Source organism: Salmo salar, chromosome ssa03, assembly GCF_905237065.1.
Source record: "Salmo salar chromosome ssa03, Ssal_v3.1, whole genome shotgun sequence".
In the NCBI taxonomy this organism is placed as follows: Eukaryota; Metazoa; Chordata; class Actinopteri; order Salmoniformes; family Salmonidae; genus Salmo; species Salmo salar.
Window position 1 is genome coordinate 101,702,584 of NC_059444.1, and position 16,863 is coordinate 101,719,446.

Sequence of the window (16,863 nt, forward strand, 5' to 3'; positions counted from 1 at the left end):
TAGTTGTGAAATTGTTTGTTATTCTGTTTCATTTGTTCCCAGGGGGGAAGGGGAAGGCACCTAGGGAGTGCTTAGGCAAGAGGCCCGCGGGCATACATATACCCGTAGTAGTTTACTGTCTATGCACACTAGGAAAGACCTGGGCGGACCACCCCTCTATTTTGGTTAGTGCACCAGGTGGTGCTAGTTAGGTAAGTAGTGGGTAGGCAGGTAAGGTAGGAGAGGGGGGCTGATATTTACTTTCTTTGCTTTGGTTCCGTCCAGCCCCTTTTCCCCAAATTTACCGTGTGAAGGAATACATTCCCTGTTAACGGTATTCTCTGCCTTTTGTCATCCTTGTGTCATGACGTTGGCCTGTGGGTAAGGTTTATGACCCCCCCCCATAAATACCTTTCTCCCTTCCCCTCTCTGACCCTACTGAAGGACTTGAATAGCCTGTGTTAAATATAGAGAGTCTGGGAACATCAAACAAATGGGGAAAAGGAACCATATTTTGGTAATAAAACCAGTTGGAAATATGCTTGGGAACGTAATGAGTATGGATGTCAGTTCGGTTGTCATCTGAGACATTATGACTGATGACAGGATGACATAAACTGTACCTGAGAAAGTATACACACTCTAGTTATCAGAGTCACATGGAATTGTTATGCAATTGAAATGTTTGATATTGAAATTGTTTGTTAGGAGATTAAAAGATTAAATGTAATTTTAGCTTCCAAATGAGAGATTTGGGTTTTCATAAGGAAAGTGCCCTGCTTGATCAGTGGCCCACCCCTGTGAAGAGACAGGGGTTATAAACGATGAAACACCTCCCTCCCCCTCTCCACTATATAAGCCTTTGATGAAAAGATAACCAGGTGGTTCCAGTACGTGAGGTCTGCAGCCTCTACGTTAGAAGGACACACGTCAAGTACAGAACTAAGCCAACCTCTGCGTGAGCTTTGGTGGCGAATGGTATGAACTTTGAGCTTATTCACTACAGAAGTGATACTTCCTAGCCGTTGAGTTAGCAGCGGCCGCTGTAGACGTGGGCTAGGAAAGGACGGACGACGCATTCAGTCTAACAGACGGATGAAGATACCACCACGTATCCAATTTACCACCAGAGACATTCTTCCGAGGACAGGAAGATCTCTGTTGGCCAACCCGGCCAGCATCTACGACCAATCTACCGAAGCGCAGCTCAGAGTAAATATTTATTGCATTTTCCTTTTCCAAATGGGCGGAAATTTAGAATGCATAAGATAATGTATTTACGATAGCATAGCTGCTGTTTCTTTATTCCCAAGTCTTCCCGCTCTTTCATTCAAGCCCAACCCCCTTTCCTTTGTGTAACAGCCATCATGTATGACATCATGTGTATTCGGTGTATTTGTAATTCTGTGTGATAAGTTTAGGTATTTAGTAAATAAATAATTAAACCCAATTTTGTATTGCTGATTCAACTTGTTAGCCAGGGTTCGTGAAGATAGCCAAGAATTTACAACTTTCATTATGAGACTGAAAATAAGATAAGGGTTAATATTGACTGCTATCGATGTAAAATATGACTAAGTATTTTAAGAGTTTATTCGGAAGATAACGGCTCTATAAACGTTCTTCCGTGGTGCCCCGACTTTCTAGTTAACCTCTCTGGGCTAGGCGGGACGAATTCGTCCCACCTACGTAACAGCCAGTTGAATCCTGTGGCGCGATTTTCAAAACATTTGAAATGCTATTACTTCAATTTCTCAAACATATGACTATTTTACAGCTATTTAAAGACAAGACTCTCATTAATCTAACCACACTGTCCGATTTCAAAAAGGCTTTACAACGAAAGCAAAACATTAGATTATGTCAGCAGAGTACCAAGCCAGAAATAATCAGACACCCATTTTTCAAGCTAGCCTCTTGAGGATACCGTAGGATAGGGGGCGCCACAGCGCATTTTGAAAAAAAATCGTTCCCATTTTCAACGGCCTACTAATCAAACTCAGAAGATAGGGCATGCATATACTTATTATATATGGATAGAAAACACTCTAAAGTTTCTAAAACTGTTTGAATGGTGTCTGTGAGTATAACAGAACTCAAATGGCAGTCAAAACCCCGAGACCGATTGAAACAGGAAGTGGAATTCTGAATTGTGGACTTGACTTCTCATCTTTCCTTATTAATCACACCGTTAACCATGGTTCAGTGAGCACTTCCTATTGCTTCCACTAGATGTCGCCAGTCCTTTCACAGTGGTTTGAGCCTTATAGAGTCAAAACTCAGTGAATGACACGAGTTTGAAATTGGTCACAGGGGATGGGCCATCACCATTATGACGCCGGCGGCCATGTCTGCCCCCACCTTTGGATACGGTTTTAAAGGCCATGACATCATCCCCCTCGAATCTTATTGGCTCTCTTGGTGTTAGAGGCCCTGAAGATTTATTTTATACAACGTTTGACATGTTTGAACGAACCTACATGCGCGAGCATTGCATTTATTATGAACTTCAGAGCTGCGCTTGGAGAGAGCCATAGGACGCGCTACCAACATCAGGCTAATGGAACGTGAAGTATGGACTTTTTGACCGAAAATACATCTGTTGTGGACCTGGGATGCTTTCTGATGAAGACAACTAAAGGTAGGCGATTATTGACAATATTATAGAAGATAAGACGTGACATGAGATTCTTTCCAAGATGGCGCCGAGCTCTGTATATTAGCTAATTTTCTGAGTATCGCATCTCCTTTTATCGCAAAGTGTGATTACCCAGTAAAGTTAATTTAAAATCTGGTATGACGGGTGTTCTCAAGAGATATTCATCTATAAATGTTAGATTGACAATATACATTTAAAAAATCGTTATAGTATAGTAATTTAGGGAAATGTAGCATTGTTTACCGGGACGCTTTTGAGGGGAAATTATGTAGTCAACGTCAGACAGAGATGTAAAATGCTGTTTTTATATATAAATATGACCTTTATTGAACAAAAGAATGCATGCATTGTATAACATGATGTCCTAGGGGTGCCATCTGATGAAGTTTGTAAAAGGTTAGTGCTGCATTTAGCTGTTTTTTGATTATATGTGATGCAAGTGGTTGGTCGGAAAATGGCTATGAAGCTGCTTTTTACGATGGACTCATCTAATATAATCTAATGATTTGCTTTTCCTGTAAAACCTTTTTGAAATCGGACGACGTGGGTCGATTCAGGAGAGGTGTATCTATAAAAAAAAAAATATATATTATATATTTTTTTAAATTATGATATTTTTTAATGCTAATTGGCGATATGATTTTTCGCTGGATTTTGATCCCGCTAACGGGATCAGACGCTGAAGAGGCTAGCATATAATGTCACAAAAACCCAGAAGACAGCTAAATGCAGCACTAACCTTTGATGATCTTCATCAGATGACAACCCTAGGACATTATGTTATACAATACATATATGCATGTTTTGTTCAATCAAGTTCATATTTATATCAAAAACCAGCTTTTTACATTAGCATGTGACGTTCAGAACTAGCATACCCCCCGCAAACTTCCGGGGAATTTGCTAACAATTTACTAAATTACTCACGATAAACGTTCACAAAAAGCATAACAATTATTTTAAGAATTATAGATACAGAACTCCTCTATGCACTCGATATGTCCGATTTTAAAATAGCTTTTGGTGAAAGCACATTTTGCAATATTCTAAGTACATAGCCCAGCCATCACGGGCTAGCTATTTAGACACCCGGCAAGTTTAGCACTCACCAATATCAGATTTACTATTATAAAAGTTTGATTACCTTTTGTTGTCTTCGTCAGAATGCACTCCCAGGACTGCTACTTCAATAACAAATGTTGGTTTGGTCCAAAATAATCCATCGTTATATCCGAATAGCGGCGTTTTGTTCGTGCGTCCCAGACACTATCTGAAATGGTAAATCAGGGTCGCGCGCATGGCGCAATTCGTGACAAAAAAATCTAAATATTCCATTACCGTACTTCGAAGCATGTCAACCGCTGTTTAAAATCCATTTTTATGCCATTTTTTCTCGTAAAAAAGCGATAATATTCCGACCGGGAATGTCCATTTAGCTAAACAGAGGAAAGTAAACAAAGCTTTCGGTCGACGCGGGCACGAGCCTGAGTCTCACAGTACTGTAACCAGCCACTACCCAAACGCGCTACTTTGTTTCAGCCAGAGCCTGCAAAGCCACGATTCAGCTTTTTACCGCCTTCTGAGACCCTATGGCAGCCATAGGAAGTGTCACGGGACAGCTAAGATCCTCACTCTTCAATAAACAGAGACAAGAAGAACGACACCTTGTTAGACAGGCCACTTCCTGCATGAAACCTTATCAGATTTTTGCCTGCCAAAAAAAAAAGAACATGTCTACCTTGTTAAAATGGGGACATGTTTTTTTTTTTTTTCTCCAAGAGGTTAAATTTACCTCAACTGCTCGAGAAGAAAGAGCTGGTCGATGCTGGTTGATGAATTAGAGAATGAATGTACTGGGAAAATAATTTTTTCTCGACCAGAGGTGACTGAATTAATGTTCAGGCTTAATGATAATCGTTATATTAACCTGTTGGGTCTAGGGGGCAGCATTTGCACGTCTGGATGAAAAAAATTTACCCGATTTAATCTGGTTACTAATCCTACCCAGTAACTAGAATATGCATATACTTATTATATATGGATAGAAAACACTCTAAAGTTTCTAAAACTGTTTGAATGGTGTCTGTGAGTATAACAGAACTCATTTGGCAGGCAAAACCCTGAGACATTTTCTGACAGGAAGTGGATACCTGATGTGTTGTATTGACTTTAAACCTATCCCATTGAAAAACACAGGGGCTTAGGAATATTTTGGCACTTCCTATTGCTTCCACTAGATGTCACCAGCCTTTACAAAGTGTTTTGAGTCTTCTGGAGGGAGATCTGACCGAACAAGAGCCATGGAACGATGATGTCCCATTAGACACCTGGCGCGCGAGTTCATGTTGGGTACCCTCGTTCCAATACGTTATAAAAGAGTATGCATTCGTCCACCTTGAATATTATTCATGTTCTGGTTAAAAAAGGCCCTAATGATTTATGCTATACAACGTTTGACATGTTTGAACGAACGGAAATATATTTTTTCCCCTCGTTCATGACGAGAAGTCCGGCTGGCTTAGATCATGTGCTAACAAGACGGAGATTTTTGGACATAAATTATGAGCTTTTTTGAACAAAACTACATTCGTTATGGACCTGTGATACCTGGAAGTGACATCTGATGAAGAGAATCAAAGGTAATGGATTATTTACATAGTATTTTCGATTTTAGATCTCCCCAACATGACGTCTAGTCTGTATCGCAACGCGTATTTTTCTGGGCGCAGTGCTCAGATTATTGCAAAGTGTGATTTCCCAGTAAGGTTATTTTTAAATCTGGCAAGTTGATTGCGTTCAAGAGATGTAAATCTATAATTCTTTAAATGACAATATAATATTTTACCAATGTTTTCTAATTTTAATTATTTAATTTGTGACGCTGACTTGACTGCCGGTTATTGGAGGGAAACGATTTCCTCAACATCAATGCCATAGTAAAACGCTGTTTTTGGATATAAATATGAACTTGATAGAACTAAAAATGCATGCATTGTCTAACATAATGTCCTAGGAGTGTCATCTGATGGAGATTGTAAAAGGTTAGTGCATCATTTTAGCTGGTTTTATGGTTTTGGTGACCCTGTCTTTGACTTGACAAAACATTACACACAACTCTTGTAAATGTACTGTCCTAACATACTCTAAATTTATGCTTTCGCCGTAAAACCTTTTTGAAATCGTAAAACGTGGTTAGATTAAGGAGATGTTTATCTTTCAAATGGTGTAAAATAGTTGTATTTTTGAAAAATTTGAATTTTGACATTTATTTGGATTCAAATTTGCCGCTCTTGAAATGCACCTGCTGTTGATGGAGTGCACCACGGGTGGCACGCTAGCGTCCCACCTAGCCCATAGAGGTTAACCTAAGTCTACCGTTATTACGCTTATTCTGGCTAAATATAATAATAATATTATGGCAATTTCACAACCTTGTTGTGTTAAATTCCTTACACTGCATCCAACCACAGCTAAACTTAGCTTTATAATGTATAAAAATACCACTACTGGTCAAAAGATATTCAAATAACATAATCAGATCAAATTCACTAATCTGAACTACTCCACAAAGAAACATTATTGTACCCTTATCGTCATTCTGTCTTCTCATTGGTTCAAATTACCAATGTGTCTAAGAAATTTAAACTCCATCATCATTATCAGTTATACAAATTTCCTTAAAACCAGTATTACAAATGACCTTAAATTCATCATCCAAATGGCCCTCCCATGAGGCTGATCAGACCACAAAGGGGTGCCATGATAGAGGTCAAAAGTCATACCACCCTTTCAAAACGGTGTTTCTTATTATATTAGACAAATTAAAGAAAAACCATCAGACATTTTATACATGTTGGATCCCAGGTTCCCAGACATTCCCTTATCACATATTTAATTAAAACTCAGAAAATAAAACTTCAACGATTCCATGTGTGTGTGTAACTTCTAAGATTCCATATGTGTGTATACCCCTTTAAGGAATCGTGGCTTCTAGGAAACATTCCACAGAGAGACAATGAAGCGCTCTTTTCCCCAAAAAAAGCATTTCATTAAACTACACCGATTCAGAAACCCATAAGTTGACTACAAACAAAACCTAATAATGATGATAATTTCACTGTACTTCAAATCTATGAACCTCCCCTACTTAACCTCTCTGGGCTAGGCGGGACGAAATCGTCCCACCTACGCAACAGCCAGTGTAATCCCGTGGCGCGATTTTCAAATACCTTAGAAATGCTATTACTTCAATTTCTCAAACATATGACTATTTTACACCATTTTAAAGACAAGACTCTCGTTAACCTCTATGGGCTAGGTGGGACGCTAGCGTGCCACCCGTGGTGCACTCCATCAACAGCAGGTGCATTTCAAGAGCGGCAAATTTGAATCCAAATAAATGTCAAAATTCAAATTTTTCAAACATACAACTATTTTACACCCTTTGAAAGATAAACATCTCCTTAATCTAACCACGTTTTACGATTTCAAAAAGGTTTTACGGCGAAAGCATAAATTTAGAGTATGTTAGGACAGTACATTTACAAGAGTTGTGTGTAATGTTTTGTCAAGTCAAAGACAGGGTCACCAAAACCATAAAACCAGCTAAAATGATGCACTAACCTTTTACAATCTCCATCAGATGACACTCCTAGGACATTATGTTAGACAATGCATGCATTTTTAGTTCTATCAAGTTCATATTTATATCCAAAAACAGCGTTTTACTATGGCATTGATGTTGAGGAAATCGTTTCCCTCCAATAACCGGCAGTCAAGTCAGCGTCACAAATTAAATAATTAAAATTAGAAAACATTGGTAAAATATTATATTGTCATTTAAAGAATTATAGATTTACATCTCTTGAACGCAATCAACTTGCCAGATTTAAAAATAACCTTACTGGGAAATCACACTTTGCAATAATCTGAGCACTGCGCCCAGAAAAATACGCGCGTTGCGATACAGACTAGACGTCATGTTGGGGAGATCTAAAATCGAAAATACTATGTAAATAATCCATTACCTTTGATTCTCTTCATCAGATGTCACTTCCAGGTATCACAGGTCCATAACGAATGTAGTTTTGTTCAAAAAAGCTCATCATTTATGTCCAAAAATCTCCGTCTTGTTAGCACATGATCTAAGCCAGCCGGACTTCTCGTCATGAACGAGGGGAAAAAATATATTTACGTTCGTTCAAACATGTCAAACGTTGTATAGCATAAATCATTAGGGCCTTTTTAACCAGAACATGAATAATATTCAAGGTGGACGAATGCATACTCTTTTATAACGTATTGGAACGAGGGTACCCAACATGAACTCGGCGCCAGGTGTCTAATGGGACATCATCGTTCCATGGCTCTTGTTCGGTCAGATCTCCCTCCAGAAGACTCAAAACACTTTGTAAAGGCTGGTGACATCTAGTGGAAGCAATAGGAAGTGCCAAAATATTCCTCAGCCCCTGTGTTTTTCAATGGGATAGGTTTAAAGGTAATACAACACATCAGGTATCCACTTCCTGTCAGAAAATGTCTCAGGGTTTTGCCTGCCAAATGAGTTCTGTTATACTCACAGACACCATTCAAACAGTTTTAGAAACTTTAGAGTGTTTTCTATCCATATATAATAAGTATATGCATATTCTAGTTACTGGGTAGGATTAGTAACCAGATTAAATCGGGTAAAAATTTTTATCCAGACGTGCAAATGCTGCCCCCTAGCCCTAACAGGTTAATCTAACCACACTGTCCGATTTCAAAAAGGCTTTACAACGAAAGCAAAACATTAGATTATGTCAGCAGAGTACCCAGCCAGAAATAATCAGACACCCATTTTTCAAGCTAGCATATAATGTCACAAAAACACAGAAGACAGCTAAATGCAGCACTAACCTTTGATGATCTTCATCAGATGACACACCTAGGACATTATGTTATACAATACATGCATGTTTTGTTCAATCAAGTTCATATTTATATCAAAAACCAGCTTTTAACATTAGCATGTGACGTTCAGAACTAGCATAGTTCCGGTGAATTTACTAAACATTTACTAAATTACTCACGATAAACGTTCACAAAAAGCATAACAATTATTTTAAGAATTATAGATACAGAACTCCTCTATGCACTCGATATGTCCGATTTTAAAATAGCTTTTTGGTGAAAGCACATTTTGCAATATTCTAAGTACATAGCCCGGCATCACAGGGCTAGCTATTTAGACACCCAGCAAGTTTAGCACTCACCAGCTGGGTACTCTGCTGACATAATCTAATGTTTTGCTTTCGCTGTAAAGCCTTTTTGAAATCGGACAGTGTTGTTAGATAAAGGAGAGTCTTGTCTTTAAAATGCTGTAAAATAGTCATATGTTTGAAAAATTGAAGTTTTTGTATTTTTAAGAAATTTGTAATTCGCTCCACGCCTATCATTGGATATTGGAGCAGGTGTTCCGCTAGCGGAACGTCTAGATGTAAGAGGTTAAATCGGGTACGTTTTTTATCCGGCCGTGTAAATACTGCCCCCCTACCCCCAACAGGTTAACACTGAGCACATGTGACAGACGTGACAGAGTCTGGAGACGCCGTGGAGAACGTTCTGCTGCCTGCAACATCCTCCAGCATGACCGGTTTGGCGGTGGGTCAGTCATGGTGTGGGGTGGCATTTCTTTGGGGGCCGCACAGCTCTCCATGTGCTCGCCAGAGGTAGCCTGACTGCGTTAGGTACCGAAATGAGATCCTCAGATCCCTTGTGAGACCATATGCTGGTGCGGTTGGCCCTGGGTTCCTCCTAATGCAAGACAATGCTAGACCTCATGTGGCTGGAGTGTGTCAGCAGTTCCTGCAAGAGGAAGGCATTGATGCTATGGACTGGCCCGCCCGTTCCCCAGACCTGAATCCAATTGAGCACCTCTGGGACATCATGTCTCACTCCATCCACCAACGCCACGTTGCACCACAGACTGTCCAGGAGTTGGCGGATGCTTTAGTCCAGGTCTGGGAGGAGATCCCTCAGGAGACCATCCGCCACCTCATCAGGAGCATGTCCAGGCGTTGTAGGGAGGTCATACAGGCACGTGGAGGCCACACACACTACTGAGCCTCATTTTGACTTGTTTTAAGGACATTACATCAAAGTTGGATCAGCCTGTAGTGTGTTTTTCCACTTTAATTTTGAGTGTGACTCCAAATCCAGACCTCCATGGGTTGATAAATTGGATTTCAATAAATTATTATTGTGTGATTTTGTTGTCAGCACATTCAACTATGTAAAGAAAAAAGTATTTCATAAGATTATTTCATTCATTAAGATCTAGGATGTGTTATTTTAGTGTTCCCTTTATTTTTTTTTGAGCAATGTATAATCAAACTAAGGGTGGTGGGAGTCATATCATGTATTATATTATCACACTAAGGCTGGTGGGAGTCATATCATGTATTATATAATCACACTAAGGCTGGTGGGAGTCATATCATGTATTATATTATCACACTAAGGCTGGTGGGAGTCACGTAGTGACCAGGGTTGTGCTAATTTCACAATTTCCCCTTCACTGTGGTTGACTGATAAAGAGTTTCACTACCTAAAGTCACACAGACGCAGGACTTTGCGGGGAGAAGACACAGCTATAGACGTATATTAGAGTTGAGGTTAGAAGTTACTGTATTTCACCACAAGTGTGTTAAGATGTCAGAGGGAGTCTATGAAAACTCAGATGGATTTGAAGACGATGAGCCTGATGCAATGAAAACCACAGAGATTGATGACCAATTATATTCCAATGTAAGAGCCTTCAAGCCCAGTTCAAGAGATGGAGTTGTTGATTCAGGTAAGATTACACACACACACACACACACACACACACACACACACACACACACACACACTAAACAGGTGAGATTGCCATGTAGCAATATGGCTTTGTTCTGGACGACTGTGTGATCACGCTCTCCGTAGCCGACGTGAGTAAGACCTTTAGACAGGTCAACATTCACAAGGCCGCAGGGCCAGACGGATTACCAGGACGTGTACTCTGAGCATGTGCTGACCAACTTGCAAGTGTCTTCACTTACATTTTCAACCTCTCCCTGTCTGTCTGTAATCCCAACATGTTTTAACCTGTTAGGGCTAGGGGGCAGTATTGACACGGCTGGATAAAAAACGTACCCGATTTAATCTGGTTACTACTCCTGCCCAGTAACTAGAATATGCATATAATTATTGGCTTTGGATAGAAAACACCCTAAAGTTTCTAAAACTGTTTGAATGGTGTCTGTGAGTATAACAGAACTCATATGGCAGGCCAAAACCTGAGAAGATTTCAAGCAGGAAGTGGCCTGTCTGAGAAGTAGTGTTTCATCTTGGCTCTTTTTATTGAAGACTCAGGATCTGTGCAATAACGTGACACTTCCTACGGCTTCCATAGGGTCTCAGAGCCCGGGAAAAAGCTGAACGATATCGATGCAGGCTCTGGCTGAAACACTTTATCGCTTTTGGCAAGTGGCCACACAGAGTACTATGGGCTTAGGCGCGTGCCCGCTTCGACCGAATGCTTTCTTTTCCTTTGTCTGTTTACCTAAAAGCAGATTCCCGGTCTGAATATTATCGCTTTTTATGAGAAAAATGGCATAAAAATTGATTTTAAACAGCGGTTGACATGCTTCGAAGTACGGAAATGGAATATTTAGAATTTTTTGTCACGAATTGCGCCATGCTCGCCACCCTTATTTACCCTTTAGGATAGTCCCTAGAACGCACAAACAAAACGCCGCTGTTTGGATATAACGATGGATTATTTTGGACCAAACCAACATTTGTTATTGAAGTAGAAGTCCTGGGAGTGCATTCTGACAAAGACAACAAAGGTAATAACATTTTTCTTATAGTAAATCTGACTTTGATGAGTGCTAAACTTGCTGGGTGTCTAAACTAGCTAGCCCTGTGATGCCGGGCTATCTACTGAAAATTTTGCAAAATGTGCTTTCACCGAAAAGCTATTTTAAAATCGGACATATTGAGTGCATAGAGGAGTTCTGTATCTATAATTCTTAAAATAATTGTTATGCTTTTTGTGAACGTTTATCGTGAGTAATTTAGTACATTCACCGGCAGTGTTCGGTGGGAATGGTAGTCACATGCTAGTCACATGCTAATGTAAAAAGCTGGTTTTTGATATAAATATGAACATGATTGAACAAAACATGCATGTATTGTATAACATAATGTCCTAGGGTTGTCATCTGATGAAGATCATCAAAGGTTAGTGCTACATTTAGCTGTGGTTTGGGTTTATGTGACATTATATGCTAGCTTGAAAAATGGGTGTATGATTATTTCTGGCTGGGTACTCTGCTGACATAATCTAATGTTTTGCTTTCGTTGTAAAGCCTTTTTGAAATCGGACAGTGTGGTTAGATTAACAAGAGTCTTATCTTTAAAATGGTGTAAAATAGTCATATTTTTGAAAAATTTAAGTAATAGCATATCTAAGGTATTTGAAAATTGCGCCACAGTATTCAACTGGCTGTTGAGTAGGTTAGCCCATAGAGGTTAAGCAGACCACCCTGTGCCCAAGAACACTAAGGTAACCTGCCTAAATGACTACCGACCCGTAGCAACAGTTAGTGGAAGGCTGGTAATGGCTCACATCAACACCATTATCCCAGAAACCCAAGACCCACTCCAATTTGCATATCGCCCAAACAAATCCACAGATGATGCAATCTCTATTGCACTCCACACTGCCCTTTCCCACCTGGACAAAAGGAACACCTATGTGAGAATGCTATTCCTTGACTACAGATCAGTGTTCAACACCATAGTACCCTCAACGCTCATCAATAAGCTAAGGACCCTGGGACTAAACACCTCCCTCTGTAACTGGATTCTGGACTTCCAGACGGGCCGCCCCCCAGGTGGTAAGGGTAGGTAACAACACATCCGCCACGCTGATCCTCAACACGGGGGCCCCTCAGGGGTGCGTGCTCAGTACCCTCCTGTACTCCCTGTTCACTCATGACTGCATGGCCAGGCATGACTCCAACACCATCATTAAGTTTGCCGATGACACAACAGGGGTAGGCCTGATCACCGACAATGACGAGACAGCCTATAGGGAGGAGGTCAGAGACCTGGCCATGTGGTGCAAGGACAACAACCTCTCCCTCAACGTGATCAAGACAAAGGAGATGATCGCGGACTACAGGAAAAGGAGGACCGAGCATGCCCCTGTTCTCATCGATGGGGCTGTAGTGGAGCAGGTTGAGAGTTTCAAGTTCATTGGTGTCCACATCACCAACAAACTAACATGGTCCAAACACACCAAGACGGTTGTGAAGAGGGCACAACAAAATCTGAAAAGAGGGCACAACAGACTGAAAACATTTGGCATGGGTCCTCAGATCCTCAAAAGGTTCTAACGCTGCACCACCGAGAGCATCCTAACTGGTTGCACCACTGCCTGGTATGGCAACTGCTCGGCCTCCGACAGCAAGGCACTACAAAGGGTAGTGCATACAGCCCAGTACATCACTGGGCCAAACTTCCTGCCATCCAGGACCTCTATACCAGGCGGTGTCAGAGGAAGGCCTTAAACATTGTCAAAGACTCCAGCCACCCTAGTCATAGACTGTTCTCTCTGTTATCGCATGGCAAGCAGTAACAGAGTGCCTAAGTCTAGGTCCAAGAGGCTTATAAACAGTTTCTACCCCCAAGCCATAAGACTCCTGAACATCTAATCAAATGGCTACCCAGACTATTTGCATTGTCCCCCCCCTTTTTTACCCTGCTGCTACTCTGTTTATTATCTATGCATAGTAACTTTAATAACTCTACCTACATGTACATATTACCTCAATTACCTCGACACCAGTGCTCCCGCACACTGACTCTGTACCGGTACTCCCTGTATAAAGCCCTGCTATTGGTATTTTACTGCTGCTCTTTAATTATTTGTTACTTTTATTTATTTTCATTTTTTTGTATTTTTCTTAATGGGCTACGGGGGCAGTATTGAGAATTTTGAAAAAAATATGTGCCCATTTTTAACTGCCACCTACACCAACTCAGAAGCTAGGATATGCATATTATTACCAGATTTGGATAGAAAACACTCTGAATTTTCTAAAACTGTTTGAATGGTGTCTGTAAGTATAACAAAACTCATATGGCAGGCAAAAACCTGAGAAAACCTGAGAGAAAAAAAGAATTTTGTGGCTGTACTATTTTTTTAAATCATTGTTTAATAGATACCACAGTGAGAAAGGATTCATTTCGCAACTCCTACGGCTTCCACTAGATGTCAGCGATCTTTATAAAGTTGTTTGAAGCGTCTATGATCAACAGAGACCGGATGACAAGGAAGGGAAGTTGACCTCCCTGGGATGTCGTCACTTCCATTATTGCCTGCACCTGCTCAATCATGTAACTCGAGACAATTTTCAAAGATGTTTTTCTAGACACAGGAGCGGTCGTGTTGAAACATTACTGATGTTTGACGTTAAAAATGGCTCTAAAGATTGATGCTAAACAACGTTTGACATGTTTGAACGAACGTAAATAGATTATTTTTAAAACTTTTTTAACTTTTCGCCGTGACTTCCCACCCCCGCCCGCACTACTTTTGAGTAGCCACCGAAGCGCTAACAACATGGAACAACTTGGAGTTATTTGGACATCAATTATGAACTTTGTCAAAAGAAACCACATTTGTAGTGGACCTGGGATTCCTGGAAGTGCCAATGGATGAAGATAATCAAAGGTAAGGGATTATTGACGATAGTATTATTGATATTAGCTGGTTACAAGATGATGCTAACCTATATAGCCTAGCCTATTGTTCTTAGCACAGCACCCGGTTTATTGCAACTTGTGATTTCGCAGTAAAGTTATTTTGAAATCTGGCAATACAGTAGCATTTACGAAATGATAAACTATTATTATTTGAATCACAATATTATAATTTACCAATGTTTTCGAATAGTAATTTTGTAAATTGTAACGTTGTTCACCGGAAGCACTTCAGAGAAGAAAAAAATCTGAATTTCACGCTACTGTAAAATGCTGTTTTTGGATATAAATATGAACTTGATGGAACAAAAAATGCATGTATTGTATAACATAATGTCCTAGGAGTGTCATCTGATGGAGATTGCCAAAGGTTAGTGCATCATTTTAGCTGGTTTCTGCTTTTGGTGACGCCTGACCTTGAATTGAAAATGGATGTTTGTACTTTTGTGGCTATGTACTGTCCTAACATAATCTAACTTTATGCTTTTGCCGTAAAGCCTCTTTGAAAATCGAACAATGTGGTTGGAATAAGGAGATGTTTATCTTTTAAATGGTGTAAAATAGTTGCTTGTTTGAGAAATTGAAATTATTAGATTTTTGATGTTTTGAATTTCCAGCCTTGTTAGCAATCCCGTCTCGGGGTTCATTGCTAACCTGTAGCCCAACAGGTTAAAACACCTGTTGGATACGGCGCATGTGACAAATACAATTTTATTTTATTTATTTGTCCCAATCGTGGATGATACAGTAAAACACATTACCAAATACCATACTTTAATAATTTGTGATTCAGTACATTTCCAGTGGTGGAAGAGACCCTCTGGAGTAGCTGCTTTGTGTCTGGGGCTGCTGTCTGTCCTCCTACTGACTGGGATCATAGGCCTGTCTGTCTACTGTAAGTTTAGTATTTTGTCACTGAGACTTAAGTAGAATACTTAATCATCCTTAATCATCCTTAATCATCCTTAATCAACCTTAATCATACTTAATCATCCTTAATCATCCTTAATCATCAATGGTGTGGTAGTTACATGTTTGATTAACTTTTCCATTTTACAGATGGAGTAATTGGTCATCACGACTCAACAGAGAGAGACCAGCTACAGGCCAGTTACAGCCTTCTGACTAAAGAGAGACCAGCTACAGACCAGTTACAACAAGCTGACTAAAGAGAGAGACCAACTACAGACCAGCAGTAACACCCTGACTAAAGAGAGAGCCCAGCAACAGAAAGAGAAAAATGATCTCATGAGAAAGTTCTCTAATCTGAGTGAGTTTACCAAATAAATGATCATAACATCATATTTCTAATATGCAGTCAACTTGTGTTTGTATTCTAAAATAATAGGTGCAGAATAATAAGATGGAAATTCATGTTTTTGTCTTGTAGAACAAACCTGCCCTAAAGACTGGAAGAAGTTTGAATCCAGTTGGTACTTCCTGTCTACTGAGACTAAAACCTGGGGGGAGAGCAAAGATGACTGTCTGGAGAGAGGAGCAGACCTGGTGATCATCAACAGTGATAAGGAACAGGTGAGAGAGAAAGAGAGAGAGATATGGCGGGGGGGTTATGATCAAACATCCCTTGGTCAGTAATGTATCTTCCAGTATTTAACACATGTAGTCTATAGTAGTTGACAATATCAGCTCTTTCTCACCAACAGGAGTTTCTCTTCCACCTCAACAAGGGTTTCTGGATTGGTCTGACTGACACTGTTACTGAGGGGACCTGGAAATGGGTGGACGGCAACCCACTGACCACCCCAAAGTAAGAGACTACTGCTCTAACAACTCTGACCACCGTGTAAGGGGTAGGACTGATTCTGTGTTGTTCATACTCTAGGTTCTGAGAGAGTGGTCAGTCTAACTGTGTTATTTCTACTGCAGGTACTGGGGGAGTGGACAGCCTAATGGTGGTGGAGTGGAGAACTGTGTGTTGTTAACTCACAGTTCATCAGACCAAGGACCATGGCATGACTATCCGTGTTCATTTAACCGTTCCTGGATCTGTGAGATAGTTCTTTCTCACTTTTAGTTATGATGTTGATTGTCATGCTGAAAGTCATGATACCAGCTACAGGGCCTTCAGAAAGTATTCACTGCCTAGACCTTTTCCACATTTTGTTGTTTACACGCTGTATTTTTAATCGATTAAATTGAGATTTTACTGTCACTGTCCTACACACAATAACTCATAATGTCAAAGTGGAAATATGTTTTTCTTTTCTTTTTACAAATGAATAAAAGATTTAAATCTGAAATGTCTTGAGTCAGAAAGTATTCAACCCCTTTGTTATGGCAAGCCTAAACACGTTCAGAAGTAAAATGTGCTTCCGTTGACACATAATAGGTTGCATAGACTCACTGTGTGAAATACAGAGTACAGTATAAAATAGAAAGGAGGACCAAGGCACTCTTCATATAATTGATTA

General features: G+C 40.1%; 1 protein-coding gene across 2 annotated transcripts; it reads left to right on the plus strand.

Annotated features, from left to right (window-relative positions):
* Nucleotides 1-1,132: 1,132 nt before the first annotated feature.
* Nucleotides 1,133-16,576, plus strand: LOC123723806 (C-type lectin domain family 4 member E). Of its 2 annotated transcripts, none has more exons than XM_045715983.1 (6): nt 1,133-1,191; nt 15,225-15,326; nt 15,491-15,701; nt 15,822-15,964; nt 16,096-16,199; nt 16,319-16,576. In XM_045715983.1, the coding sequence occupies exons 3-6, from the start codon at nt 15,680-15,682 to the stop codon at nt 16,464-16,466; spliced, it is 417 nt and encodes a 138-aa protein (XP_045571939.1). In that variant the 5' UTR covers nt 1,133-1,191; nt 15,225-15,326; nt 15,491-15,679; the 3' UTR covers nt 16,467-16,576. The 2 variants fall into 2 exon arrangements, with proteins under 2 accessions (XP_045571939.1, XP_045571938.1); XM_045715982.1 differs by lacking the exon at nt 1,133-1,191 and adding an exon at nt 9,869-10,472.
* The last annotated feature ends 287 nt before the right edge of the window (nt 16,577-16,863 follow it).